General features: G+C 41.9%; 1 protein-coding gene and 1 pseudogene across 1 annotated transcript; one reads left to right on the forward strand and one right to left on the reverse strand.

Annotated features, from left to right (window-relative positions):
- The first annotated feature begins 2,779 nt into the window (after positions 1-2,779).
- LOC124705574 lies at positions 2,780-3,745 on the forward strand (annotated as a pseudogene).
- A 2,739-nt stretch (positions 3,746-6,484) lies between these two features.
- LOC124649162 (putative pentatricopeptide repeat-containing protein At5g52630) lies at positions 6,485-8,771 on the reverse strand. Its single transcript, XM_047188827.1, has one exon. It carries the CDS (start codon positions 8,769-8,771, stop codon positions 6,684-6,686), a length of 2,088 nt encoding a protein of 695 aa, XP_047044783.1. The 3' UTR covers positions 6,485-6,683.
- Positions 8,772-14,174: the final 5,403 nt, after the last annotated feature.

Below are 14,174 nucleotides of genomic sequence, written 5' to 3' on the forward strand. Positions count from 1 at the left end.
ATGTGTAAATAAATATTATGATCATTCTAAGCCAGAAAAAGGACATGAGAATACTTAGTTTTTCTACTTTAACGGTATATGCTGCTGAATGCACTGATTTGTAACTACCATCCCCACGGAAAAAAAAAACCTACCATTCAGCTACAGAAGAAAAAAAACTTGGTTGAACAATGGTCGATTAACCACAAACCAAACACATGCTAAGATCAGCATCTGAATTTAAGCTTTAGAGTTGTAAAGAGAACTTACAGGAAAACAGCCAAGAAATTATCTCTGCATACGTTAAAATCGATCAGAGCTTCTGCATTGAATTCACAGCTAGCAATTCACTTCGGGCTCATCACATACGCATGTTACGATCCATCATATATGCTGCATGAAGTTCACAGCAAGCCAGCTGACTGGCGACAGTAAAAACGAAGCAGAATATTCTGACTATCTGAAACTGCTCCATCCTAGGAATCCAATACATTACACTGCATCCGTGACATGTCAATTTGATGGTAGCACTCTTAATCTACTGTCATGGTTGCATGTGGTACATGTATATACTTTGGACACATGCTGCAACCTTGATAAATCATGTGATCTCGCTGCTGCTTTTACAAGTTTATATACCCATAAGAATCAATGGACAACCGAGACATGGAAACTAGCAAGCAACACCTAGCAAACTTCCTCTCCCCCTTGGCGACAAGTACCAAAAAGGGAAAAGAGACTACCGAGACTAATGGCCACCCAAGAAGATCACTCGTCGCCGGCGTCGTCGTCAGCATGGGCAGGAGACTCGGCGAAGTAGTCCTCGTAGCCTGCCTCCGGGAAGGTGAACTCAGGTAGCACGGACAAGGCTAGCACGGACAAGGCGAGAGCCGGAGGAGCTTCATCATCACTAACTTGGGTATCACCAAGTGCACGGAGGCGATCCTTGTACAACTTGATGCGATCATAGGCAAGCTTGTTGTGGTTCACAAGCTCTTGAGCATTGAACTTGCACATGTTGAAGATGGAGCGCTGTGCCTTGGCCATGAACTTCTCAAAGCGGCTCAGGGGTGATACCACCGGCATGTTCGGGGGCGCTACCACTGGCATTGGGGAATTCTTCTTGTTGTCAAACCGAGGGGTCCAAACCTTATGAGAGCAATCCATCTGAATAGATGGCACAAAGGCGTCGTCGATCATGGCTTGAATGAAAGGCCCATAAGGGAGACTGCGCCCTTGAGAGTAAGAGGCAAGGCGCATCTCATGGAAGATGAAGTCAGCAACATTGAGCTTCCGGTCCAAGATGGCCATCTCCAGCATAAGATCAATAGCGAAGTTCCTCACGGAGAGGTAATCACCACTTTTGGGTACAAGAGTCCAAGTGAGGCACTTGAAGAGGAAGGCATACTTGGGTATCATGGCGGTGGAGGTACCAACGAGCTTAGAAGCATGGCCCGGAGGATAAAGAGGTGCAAGAGCCTTTGGATGCAACGCAAGCCCATTGGCAGCATGAGAATGGATGCTATAGCCTTGTGCCCCATTGAGCCCAAGAAGGTCGGCAAACCTCGCAAAGGTGCATGAGAGGTGTTCCCCACCGGTCATCCAATGCACGGTCCTTGCTTTATCCTTGGCAAAGAAGCAGGTGGCATAGAATTGAAGGATGGCTTCCTCATTCCAATCTTGCTGAAACTCCATGATGCCCTTCAACCCTTTGGCTTCAATGATTTCCACCACACCTTGCCCAAGCTTCATCTCATTCTTGACAATGAATGGCATATCCATATGCTTGTGAGGTGAACACATGTGTGACCGCGGAAGGATACAAATGCTCTCATAGATATCTTGATGCTCGAGCTTCCAAAAACGAGGATCAAAGGCAGTCCGTTGAGACCTCCTCCCGTGAAAATCAAGTGTGAGACGAAGCTCAACATACTCATTGGAGGCCATGGTCCTGTAGTCAGCCGCCACATAACGCTTGTCCTTCTTCGGCACACTCCGCACCATCCTCCTGCCAAGAGGGGCGGAGAGCTTCTGGACCACCTTCTTCTTGTTCTTACGGGCCTCAAATGAGAATGCCGCGAGATCCTCTTCTCCTTCTTCCTCTTCCTCCCCTTCTTCTTCTTCGGATTCTTCTTCTTCCTCCTGTTCAATCTCAGCAGCACGAGAGGTAGAGCGCTTGCGCGCGCGAGCTTGTTCATCACTATCGTCGCTTCTTCTGCGACGAGCACGACCACCACCATGGCTAGAGGAGCCAGGCCCGATGTTCCCGGTCCGTGCCATGGCGGCCTCCTCCCGAGCACCCCCGGGCGTGGGGAAGAAACCTGGTTGGTGGAGAGGGAGATCGGGAGGGGGGAAGAGGTGGAGTGGAGGGGAAGGGGCCGGGGAGGGTTGGAGGCGGCGGGGTGGAGAAGGGCGACGCCGGCGGCGGCTGAGGGAAAGAACAGAGGGGGCGGCGGCGGCTGGGGGAAAAGGGAAGATAGAGAGGAGGACCCCCTAAACGCAGCCCAAGTAGGAAAGGAAAACAGTGGTACCTCCTCATTCACCGGGCTGAAATCTCCACGAGTTCTGCTCACACTGATTCCGTTAGTCAAGAAAAGTGTGCCTTGCTTTCCATCCTAATGAGGCGATGGTGAGTATGCAGCATAAAGTGATGATTCAGTTCGACCACTTTGTTCCTTGGAATAAAGCAACCTTTAACCCAGCTTCGCCATATAAAACCCACAGAAGATGTATTAGAGCAGGAGCCAACCTCTCACAGGGAAAGAACCTAAGTAGCAACAAGCAGTTTCAGCAAACAACAATGAAGAGTTTCAGCCAGGACCATGTCATTGGAATTCCTTCGTCTTCCTTGAGATACGCTGATGAGAAAACACAAATAAAACCAACCTGTCCTACTTTGGTCCGCAAGAAGGGTAATGATCCCACCATCTTCTTTCCCGTTTCTCTTTACCCACCTACAGTAATGTGTATGCTAATACTGATTTCTATCCTTTCCTTGGTGCAGATAAGAAGAATTCCATCATTTATCGGATAAGCAAGCTAAGCCAGAAGACAGATAGTTATATGCAGGGCTTCAAGGAACACAGTAAGTATGACATCTAATATCTACCTTTCCCAATAAGAAATTGATATGCAGTTATACACTAATCAGACAGCAATTCTCATCGTTGATAAACCTCTGTATTTTTGCCTTGCAGTAGCACTTGGACCAAAACTTTCAGAAACTGTGAAAGGGAAACTAAGCGTGGGTGCAAAGGTTCTCCAAGCTGGTAGCATGGGCAAAGTCTTCAGGCAATACTTCCCTGTCGAGAAAGAAGAGAAGCTATTGAAGGCTTTCCAGTGCTATCTTTCAACCACAGCTGGCCCAATAGCTGGAATGCTCTTCATCTCAACTCAGAAAACTGCCTTCCATAGCGATAGGCCTTTGGATTTAACATCTCCCAAGGGACACATCACAGGGGTGCCCTACAAGGTAACTAAAGCAAAGTCCCCTCTGGTTAGTAGCTAAAGTTTATTGGATAAAAAATCTGGTAAAGAACTATTTCGACATTCATTTGAAGTCGAAGCTTATGAGATTTTTATACCCTTCCACAGGTCATGATTCCTGCAAACAAGATAAAGAGTGCTGTAGTGAGGGAAAATTTGTATAATCCTGATGAGAAATACATTGATGTGGTTACGGTTGACGGTTTCGATTTTTGGTTTATGGGTTTCTTACAAAAAATCATTCAAATATCTTCAGCATGTAATCTCGGAGCTGAGATGACACTGCACTTATGTAATCTCAGTCATACAGTGTACCATGTTGAAATGGCATATGTACATTGGACAAGTAGAATTGAACAATCATACTGAAATGAAAAACATTTTTCTTGATGATGTTCTCAAAGCTTATGAACTTGCGATTTTCTAAAAGGCCAAGGAATCATGTCGATACATTTTCCTTACCAAGTGTTTATAGCATTATATGTAGAGGCTCCATTCTTGAAAGAAGAGTTCATCTAAACCAAATGTAGCAGGAGAGTGATTATGTTGAAGGTCACATATAATGTTTTGTCATTACAGGAGATTGTACGTACAACACTTTTTGTACCTCATGTGCCAGTTCTACTTAGCTAAGATATGCTTACGGGAACTCTTTGCCACATAATCATCTCGGGATCATGTGCATATGAAAGTGGATTATCAACTCATATGGGCATATTACTTTTATTGGTTATTTCATTTCAACATGTATTTTTTGTTACTGTTATTAATTCTGATATGTGATGGGTGCTAGTAATGTTTCAGTAGAGCAATAGGTATTACCGTATCAGTCACTAAAAATCATGATAGTTACAGTCATCAGCACTCCGATACAAAAAAACTGAAAAGCCAACAATCTTCCACAACAGGGAACAGGACTGAGAATCAATGATATAATTGCATAAGGAGTTAGGAGGTAATCAACAACACATATTTCCTTATTATAGCCATACATTCTTGCAAATGACTGCGTAGAAAATACACATTAAAATATGTAATTACAGCAACAAAAAACGACAGAGTTTCGTTCCGTAAACTAAAAAAAACCTCCTCCAAAAGCCTAATAAATACTCCCTGCGATCAATAGCCACACCTAATGGTTTATGGAATGGGTAGCATATGTTTGCTAATTCAGCTTTGCATGCATGGATGCTGATTGATACCTTGTGTTGATTAATTCCCAGTAAGGAAAAAAAGGAGCTACTTTGTACCACAGATGGAGATAGGCTAATATGACTATACAGCAATGGTTTAATACCATCAAAAAAATCCAAGGTGACCACAATTGAAACTAATCATATAGTACTATATTTGAAGACAACCTTTCTGCTGACGTTATTAAAGCACTGCGTATTATATGATCATGGTGATCAGATGATGACTCTGCAGGCGAAAGTGCTGACTTAATCATGCTACTTAATTCTATCAAAGAAAGACACTTCTTAATTCTTAACCTATCTCACAATATTTAAATGGATAGAAGCAAGGATCATTTCTTACAGCAAAAGGAAGTTTGTGGAGAACTATAGCCAGGTCATGAATTTTATGCAGAGCATATTAAAGTTACACATCCAAGCAGTAGCATGATAATGATAAGAGGTTACCAACCAAGACAGTTTTTACCACTCAAGAGCAAGGAAACAAGTTTCAAGCGATAAGACCTTAAGTCGCATAAGAACTGGTTAGTACCACATTTCCATGTGAAATTAACTCTTATGCGAAGAGGCAAAGAGAGGAAACTCAAAAGAATGAAGAAATTTAGCTAGGATGCATAACTATATTTTAAGTGCCTTCAGGTGCCTGTTCAAACGCAGACACACAAAGAAAGTCATACTTAGCTTCCTCATGTCATGAGAACAGTAAAACCACAATCCTTAAGAGTGAGGTGTTGTACACACAGAAGGTTCTAACATTTATTCGATGGGAACATGCTGCATTAAACATAAAAGAATACACAAAAGGTGTTGGTGAACATCTTAAACTTGTTCTGTCATTCTGCTTATTTTATATTATTTGGCCGTCTTACTAGTTTTGAACACTTCTAAATGACTAATGTTTGAGCGGCTTCAGGACTGCATTTTTAAGCTTTTAAGGTGGAAAGATGGGTGCAGGGATTCTTCAGGCCGGAAGTATTGATTTTTTTTGACAGAGAAGGGGTAGGGAGACCACATCAGCATATAACTTTTTTAATAAAGGTAAAATATTTGCAATAGAAGAGGCCAGGAATGCATGAGCAACTATGTACTAGGAAACTCTTAGCCTTGGTAAAAAGAATAAGTTATATAATCTTCCCAGCCTCGGAGGGTCGTCATAGATTCCTGTTTGCATCTAAAAGAACGAAAAATATGATACCTCTATCCTGAAGATGAAATCTCCCCACTGAAGTCCCTATTTGTGCCAGCGAGTGAATCTAACAGGACAGTGGAAGAAAGGATGATCCGCACATTTCAGGGGTACCAATGTTGCATAGGAGTATAGGACACTAATGTTGTGTCTTCCAAACACATATTCGGAGAGCTGGGAAGTTGCTGAAGGTTTCTCAGTTATACCTATCAATTGAATCTGTTCTGTAGCCAGCGTCCTCTTTAAAAAACCAATAATGATTCCTTCTATAGTGAAGACTCATGTGATTAATTTCTTCAAAATGTTCAATTTCACAATGTCAAATCCAATTTTATTTAACACTTGCAATATGCTCAACTATGTGTGAATAGTAAGAACACAGCTCAAAGAAACAACAATGTGTTTAGTGCGGAATAGAAGAGTTGCATAGAACTTCTTTTGGTCAATGGAGCTCATTACGTAAAAGAAATCTTAAGTATCTGCATGCAGCAGGAGTTGCAAAGAAACAATTACTTAAGGGGCTGCAGTGTTGTTTAGAATAGAAAACTTCAGGTATTGTGCCTTGTAAACTACAATGTCTTGATTACGTAAAAACAAGAAACAGTTGTAACAGCACAAAATATATCTTGTCTATATTTGCATTCATGGCATGAACAGGTAGAAGCATTGGCAAGCATGTGCCTGTTTGCCATCGGGCAGTTAATAAATAGCATGCACCACAGCACCAATGAGCTTGTATCCAAATATAGTGACATAAAATTGAAGCACCGTGAATTGGGCAGATCACAGCAATTCAAGAATGTCCTTTCTAATGCAAAAGAAGAGATAAGATTTAATCACCAGTAATCTTCACAGGAACACCCCCCTTTCCCAAAATGGTGGAACCTGGAGTTATCTCTAACAATAATATCTCTGCTTTCTACCTTAGCAATGAACTTGAGTGCAGAATGGCAGTCTACGCAGATGCGCAAATTCTTCTTCACAATGATTGGTTTTGTAGCAGGCATGCTTATCAAAGCAAAAGCTACGGCAATCCGCTCACTGTGATAACGCAGAATCCTCTCCTTTGCAGCATCTTCCAAATTACATGGCAAGAACCGTGTGTCCGGGACATAACCTTCCTCTTTTATCCTCTCATAGAGTTCCTCGAGTTTTTTATATATCTTTTCCTGCTGTGGGTGTGACCAATCTTCGGATGCAAAAACATGAGTTTTGTTGTTAGCATCGACCCAGCTAAATCCAGGCAACTTCTTAATCCTGCTATCCCTCATCAACTTCCTGATTGCCTTCACATCCTCCCATTGGCCCAGCGATGCATAGATCCCAGAAAGGGACACATGGACACCCGTGTTATCTGGCTCAAGCTCCATTATGTTTTGTGCTGCAACCTCTCCCAGCTCCTTGTTTCCTCTCATCCGGCAAGCTCCAAGCAAGGAGCACCAACCATAGGCATTCGGCTTGACGGGCATCTCATGTATGAATTTCTCTGCTTCGTCTAGTCTCCCAGCTCGACCATACATATCAATAATGCAGGAATAGTGCTCCTCTTTAGGCTCAATACCATGGGCATCCTTCATGGAATAAAAATATTTCAGTCCTTCATCCACTAACCCAGCATGACTGCATGCTGTAAGCAGGCTGACAAACGTAATGTGATTTGGCCTGATACCACTAGAGGTCATCCTATCGAAAGCTTGGATTGCTTTCCTACCATGGCCATGTTGTGCTAATACATTGATTAGCGCATTCCAAGCAATATCAGTATGGTGTTCGATCTCATTAAACAACTGACTGGACAAACTTATGAGGCCACATTTACCATACATATCCAAAAGGGTGGAGCCAACAAAGGAGTCACTGATAATATTAGTCTTGATCACTTGAGCATGCAACTGAGCACCTTGCTCAAGCAGAGCCTGCATAGCACAGCCCTTGATCATGCTGGAGAAAGTAAATTCATTGGGCTCGACTCCTTGCCTCCGGAGTTCAATAAACGTCCGAAGGGCGTCCTCAACACGGTCAGTCTCTATGTAGCCATCGATGAGCGAGGTGGCCGACACAACAGTCCAACCTTCAGGGTCAACCTTCAGCACGCGAGCAGCATCCTCCATATCCGCAGCCTTAGCGTACATGTCAGTGAGTGCATTCCTCACGGCAACCTCCCGATCAAACCCTGCCTTCATTACACTACCATGGATGGTTCGGCTAAGCCACCCATCTTTGAGCCCTCCCGATGCACTCAAGACACTGCAGAACACGTGCTGATCAGCCCGAACCAGTCCCTCTCGTTTCATATCCCGGAAAGCTCGAGCGGCCTCCTCAAGGCTCCCGTTCTTGGCGTACCCATCGATCATGGCAGTCCACGCGACAGCATCCTTGTGCGGCATTTGGTCAAACACCTTGCACGCCTCAGCCAAGAGCCCGGACTTGGAGTACATATCCGCGAGGTTACTCGCGACGAAGAGCTCGGAGTCGAAGCCGAGCCTGACTCCGATGCAGTGCAGCTGCGCGCCGGGGCGTGGGGCAGCGAGGGCGGCCGCGGCGCGCGCGGCACTGGAGAGCGCGAACTGCGTGGGCGCGAGGCCCGCGCGGCGCATGGAGGCGAAGGCGGCTAGCGCGTCGGCGTGCATGGAGTTCTGGGCGAGGCCGGAGATGAGGGTTGTCCAGGAGACGAGGTTGGGGCGGGGCATGGCGTGGAAGAGGCGGAGCGCGGACGTGACGTCGGCGCAGTGGGAGTACATTGTGATGAGGTGGTTGGTGAGGAAGGCGGAGGCGGCGGCGGCGCCGGAGAGCACGAGACGGGCGTGGAGGCGGCGGCCGAGGCGGAGGTCGCCGGCGCGGCCGCATGACTGGAGCGGGGCGGCGAGGCGGAGCGAGGTGTCGGTGTCCGGTGGGCGGGAGTGCTGGCCGCGGAATTTCCCCATGTGGTTCGGCTGGCGGGGCCAAAATGGTGGTGGCCCTTATTTATGTTTTTCTTTTGGAACAGATTTTTCTCTTCCTCAATGCAACTATGCAATGTTTTTATCAAATCATTAGCTAAGCCTAAGCATTGCTATTCTAATAATTTGTGCTGAAATTGGGATGATGATCCTCCTAGTTTTCTGTTGGATAGGCTTTCGCATGATGTAAGGATCATTTGATGTCAATGCGGCAAGTTTCTTACGCACTTTTTTCCTCACCAGGGTACCTAAGGGGACTGGAAGGTTTTTAATGAGGCGGTTTGCTGACCTAATATATGGTGTTTTCAAAAAAAATGCAATGTTTTCATCAAATCATTAGTTGAGTGGGGTAAAACAGTAACCAAAATAAAACTATAATAGCACAAAACATGTGCGTTGCTACGGCGCCGTAAACTTACTTTCATATGTGTTAGATTTGTAATAAAGATCACACTACTTCAATTTAATTAATATATCAATACATAAATTATGTTAGTTTTCTTGGGGATCACATGTCTATAGCCTCGCATGGGGACATTTTTTTATCTCGCGTGATGATACCGATCTGATCTCAATCAACCAATCCAATTCTCTCGAAGGATATGGAGTTATGGTTCACCTTCAAAATTCTTTTCAAAACCAATAATCCACACGGAAGTGCCTATTATAATAATTTAACAAGTGCTCACAAATCTAAAAAATAATATGATGTAATTTATAGCTATCAAAATATATTTTATTTCATTTTGATTTTTATCTGTACAAGTGTTTGCCTCTACCGACGTCTAAATCATAAAATTACTAACATGCGATGTCGTGAAAGAAAAAATTCATAAGAGGAAACAAACAATCCTAGTGTTCCTATTTTTGAAGGCGGAGAGCAAAGAGCCGAAACAAATTCTTCTTCCACTGCGTGTTGTGTTCCCAATGGCTTAATAAAACGATGCAGGATGTTTTTCATAAATGTAATAGATAGATGGACTAAAAATGAAAACTGACTAGGAGATAAGATAAGGTCTCTAGCATATATTCCATCGCGCTCGCAGCTTTACCTTCTCCCGTGGTTCGCTAGATCTTCTTTCGTTTGGGTCGAGGGATAGTTCGGCGCACGAACCACTTTATTAACTTGACGGTGGCAAGTACCGTAATTGTGATAAAAAAATATGAATAATTAAAAAACGGACGAAAAATAGAGGAGAAGCCTTACTTCCTTTATTAGTAGGTAAAGATAAAGATACATAGAACTACAGAAAATTCATATTATTAGACACAAACCGCATCATTATGAGCTGCTCACTCCGTCTATAAAAGATTTATTAGACTGGTCACATATTTTTAAATTTAGATAAATTTATAACATTATTTTATGGTCAGAGGTAGTACATATGTCGTCGCTTAAGCACTAATTATCTCATTTTCTCCAGAGGCCAAACAATATGCGAGTCTTGCTTACAATTTTGCAGGTTTCTATGAGATTTTCAGCTAGAGAGCGCAAAAAATGACAAGACTCTCCAGTTCCCAAACCATTACCTGCCGGTACAGAACTTCAATCAATTCCGCAAATTTTATAAGCTTGTACAGATTGAAGTCTTTTTCTAGGAAACAACAAAATTCTGCTACAAGCTTTATTAATCAAATCACATATATATCACCAATTATGAGAGAAGCTATAAAATGTGGTGATTCATCTACCCAAATACATGAGAGTGAAGTCTTCTTTCTCGCTAAACAATCAGCTACACAATTTATTTCCTATTATGAAAACTAAACTACAACCAATCTGATTGAATAATTCTCCGAAAAACATCCTACCTCATTAGGAATGGCCAAGGCTCTACAAATGGCAGAAGCTTTCACAGTGTTTGCACGGGATCATTGCAGGCTGCAATGAAGCTTCATGGATTGTCCCGAAACACCGCCCCAACTCTACATGTAAATTTTTCTAGTTTAAAACTTCAATCCACATTTATGTGGAACTTTTTTCCTTCGGTTTAATCCGTGAACTCTTCTATTAGCTGAGTTCTTGGCCTTATATTATTTTCAGTGATTACTCAAATGGACATAGCGGTGATTGGAGTTGGTGGTACTCGCTCACCATGCACCATTTGTCTTCTCATCCACCAAATATACCATGACACCACTAAGGAACCAGGGGCACGAAAATAGAAATCCCTAAATCATATGTGTTATGTATAAGACATCCTATAAGTTGCAAGCCTCATGCATAGAATACCAATAGTGCTCGCACCTTGTCCTAATTAGCTTGGATTTACATGGATTATCATTGCATAACATATGTTTCAACCAAGTGTCACAAAGGGGTACCTCTATGCTGCCTGTACAAAGGTCTAAGGAGAAAGTTTGCATTGGATTTCTCGCTTTTGATTATTCTCAACTTAGACATCCATACCGGGACAACATAGAAAACAGATAATGGACTCCTCTTTAATGCATAAGCATTCAACAACAAATAATATTCTCATAAGAGATTGAGGATTGATTGTCCAAACTGAAACTTCCACCATGATACATGGCTTTGGTTAGCGGCCCAATGTTCTTCTCTAACAATATGCATACTCAAACCATTTGATCATGATAAATCACCCTTACTTCAGACAAGATGAACATGCATAGCAACTCACATGATATTCAACAAAGGTGTAATAGTTGATGGCGTCCCCAGAAACATGGTTACCGCTCAACAAGCAACTTATAAGAAATAAGATACATAAGCTAAATATTATTTACCACAATAGTTTTTACGCTATTTTCCCATGAGCTATATATTGCAAAGACAAAGAATGGAATTTTAAAGGTAGCACTCAAGTAATTTACTTTGGAATGGCAGAGAAATACCATGTAGTAGGTAGGTATGGTGGACACAAATGGCATAGTTTTTGGCTCAAGGATTTGGATGCACGAGAAGTATTCCCTCTCAATACAAGGCTTTGGCTAGCAAGGTTGTTTGAAGCAAACACAAGTATGAACCGGTACAGCAAAACTTACATAAGAACATATTGCAAGCATTATAAGACTCTACACTGTCTTCCTTGTTGTTCAAACACCTCACCAGAAAATATCTAGACTTTAGAGAGACCAATCATGCAAACCAAATTTCAACAAGCTCTATGGTAGTTCTTCATTAATAGGTGCAAAGTACATGATGCAAGAGCTTAAAAATGATCTATTTGAGCTAAACAATTGACAAGTATCAAATTATTCAAGACAATATACCAATTACCACATGAAGCATTTTCTGTTTCCAACCAAATAACAATGAACGAAGCGGTTTCAACCTTCGCCATGAACATTAAAAGTAAAGCTAAGAACACCAGTGTTCATATGAACGAGCGGAGCGTGTCTCTCTCCCACATAAGCATGAATTTATTCAGAGAATGAAAATAACAAAATGAAAATAAAAGCACACAGACGCTCCAAGTAAAGCACATAAGATGTGACGGAATAAAAATATAGTTTCACTAGAGGTGACCTCGATAAGTTGTCGATGAAGAAGGGGATGCCTTGGGCATCCCCAAGCTTAGATGCTTGAGTCTTCTTGAAATATGCAGGGATGAACCACGGGGGCATCCCCAAGCTTAGACTTTTCACTCTTCTTGATCATATTGCATCATCCTCCACTCTTGACCCTTGAAAACTTCCTCCACACCAAACTCAAAACAAACTCATTAGAGGGTTAGTGCATAATCAAAATTCACATATTCAGAGATGACACAATCATTCTTAACACTTTTGGACATTGCTCAAAGCTACTGGAAGTTAATGGAACAAAGAAATCCATTCAACACAGCAAAAGAGGCAATGTGAAATAAAAGGTAGAATCTATCAAAACAGAACAGTCCGTAAAGACGAATTTTTCAGGGGCACTTAACTTGCTCAGATGAAAAAGCTCAAACTGAATGAAAGTTGCGTACATATCTGAGGATCACACACAAAAATTGGCTGATTTTTCTGAGTTACCTACAGAGAGGGCTACTCAAATTCGTGACAGCAAGAAATATATTTCTGCGCGGTAATCCAAATCTAGTATCAACCTTACTATCAAAGACTTTACTTGGCACAACAATGCAATAAAATAAAGATAAGGAGAGGTTGCTACAGTAGTAACAACTTCCAAGACACAACAAAACAGTAGAAAAATAAAACATGGGTTATGTCCCAAGAAGTGCTTTCTTTATAGCCATTAAGATGGGCTCAGCAATTTTAATGATGCTCACATAAGGATGAGAATTGAAGCAAAGAGAGCATCAAAAAGAAAGTATGAAACAAATTTAAGCCTAACCCGCTTCCTATGCATAGGAATCTTGTACACAAATAAATTCATGATGATCAAAGTGACAAGCATAGAAAGGCAACACAAGCGCAACTTCAAAATTTTCAGCAAAAAGAGAGGTGTTTTAGTAACATGAAAATCCCTACAACCATATTTTCCTCTCTCATAATAATTTCCAATAGCATCATGAACAAACTCAACAATATAACTATCACATAAAGCATTCGTATTCACATGCATAAAAGTATCATTACTCTCCACATAAGCATAATCAATTTTATTAGTAATAGTGGGAGTAAAACTATCACAATCATCATTGTAATCATCATAAATTGCAGGCATGGTATAATCATAATAAACTTTATCCTCCATAGTAGGTGGACTGAAAATATGATAGTCATCATTGTAATCATATATAGGAGGTAAAGTATCATCAAAGTAAATTTTCTCCTCCATGCTTGGGGACTAAAAATATCATGCTCATCAAAACCAGCTTCCCCAAGCTTAGAATTTTCCATAGCATTAGCAACAATGGTGTTCAAAGCATTCATACTAATAACATTGCTACAACTATTTTGCAAACAAAGTTCCATGGGTTTTTTAATTCTCTCTTCAAACACATCATGTCCTAATTCAATATAAAGTTCATAAAGATCTCTAAGTTTTTTGTTGTTTTCCATTAAGCCTAACTAGTGAAAATAAAAACAAGAAACAAAAAGATGCAATTGCAGGATCTGAAGGAAATAGCTTCGAGCACTCACACACCGGCAACAGTGCTAGGAAATAGCTTAGTAGTCGGAGGATGTGAATACCTTTTACCTTACCTCCCCGGCAACGGCGCCGTAAAATAGCTTGATGTCTACGCACGCTTCTATTCCTGTAGACAGTGTTGGGCCTCCAAGAGCAGAGGTTTGTAGAACAGCAGCAAGTTTCCCTTAAGTGAATCACCCAAGGTTTATCGAACTCAGGGAGGTAGAGGTCAAAGATATCACAACTCTGCGATTACGATACAAGAAGTCTCTTGTGTCCCCAACACACCTAATACACTTGTCAGATGTATAGGTGCACTAGTTCGGCGAAGAGATAGTGAAATACAA

This window comes from Lolium rigidum, chromosome 4, assembly GCF_022539505.1.
Source record: "Lolium rigidum isolate FL_2022 chromosome 4, APGP_CSIRO_Lrig_0.1, whole genome shotgun sequence".
Taxonomy (NCBI): Eukaryota; Viridiplantae; Streptophyta; class Magnoliopsida; order Poales; family Poaceae; genus Lolium; species Lolium rigidum.

Coding starts and splice junctions, on each gene's coding strand:
- LOC124649162 (XM_047188827.1), bottom strand. CDS start 8,771: ATGGGGAAATTCCGCGGCCAGCACTCCCGCCCACCGGACACCGACACC.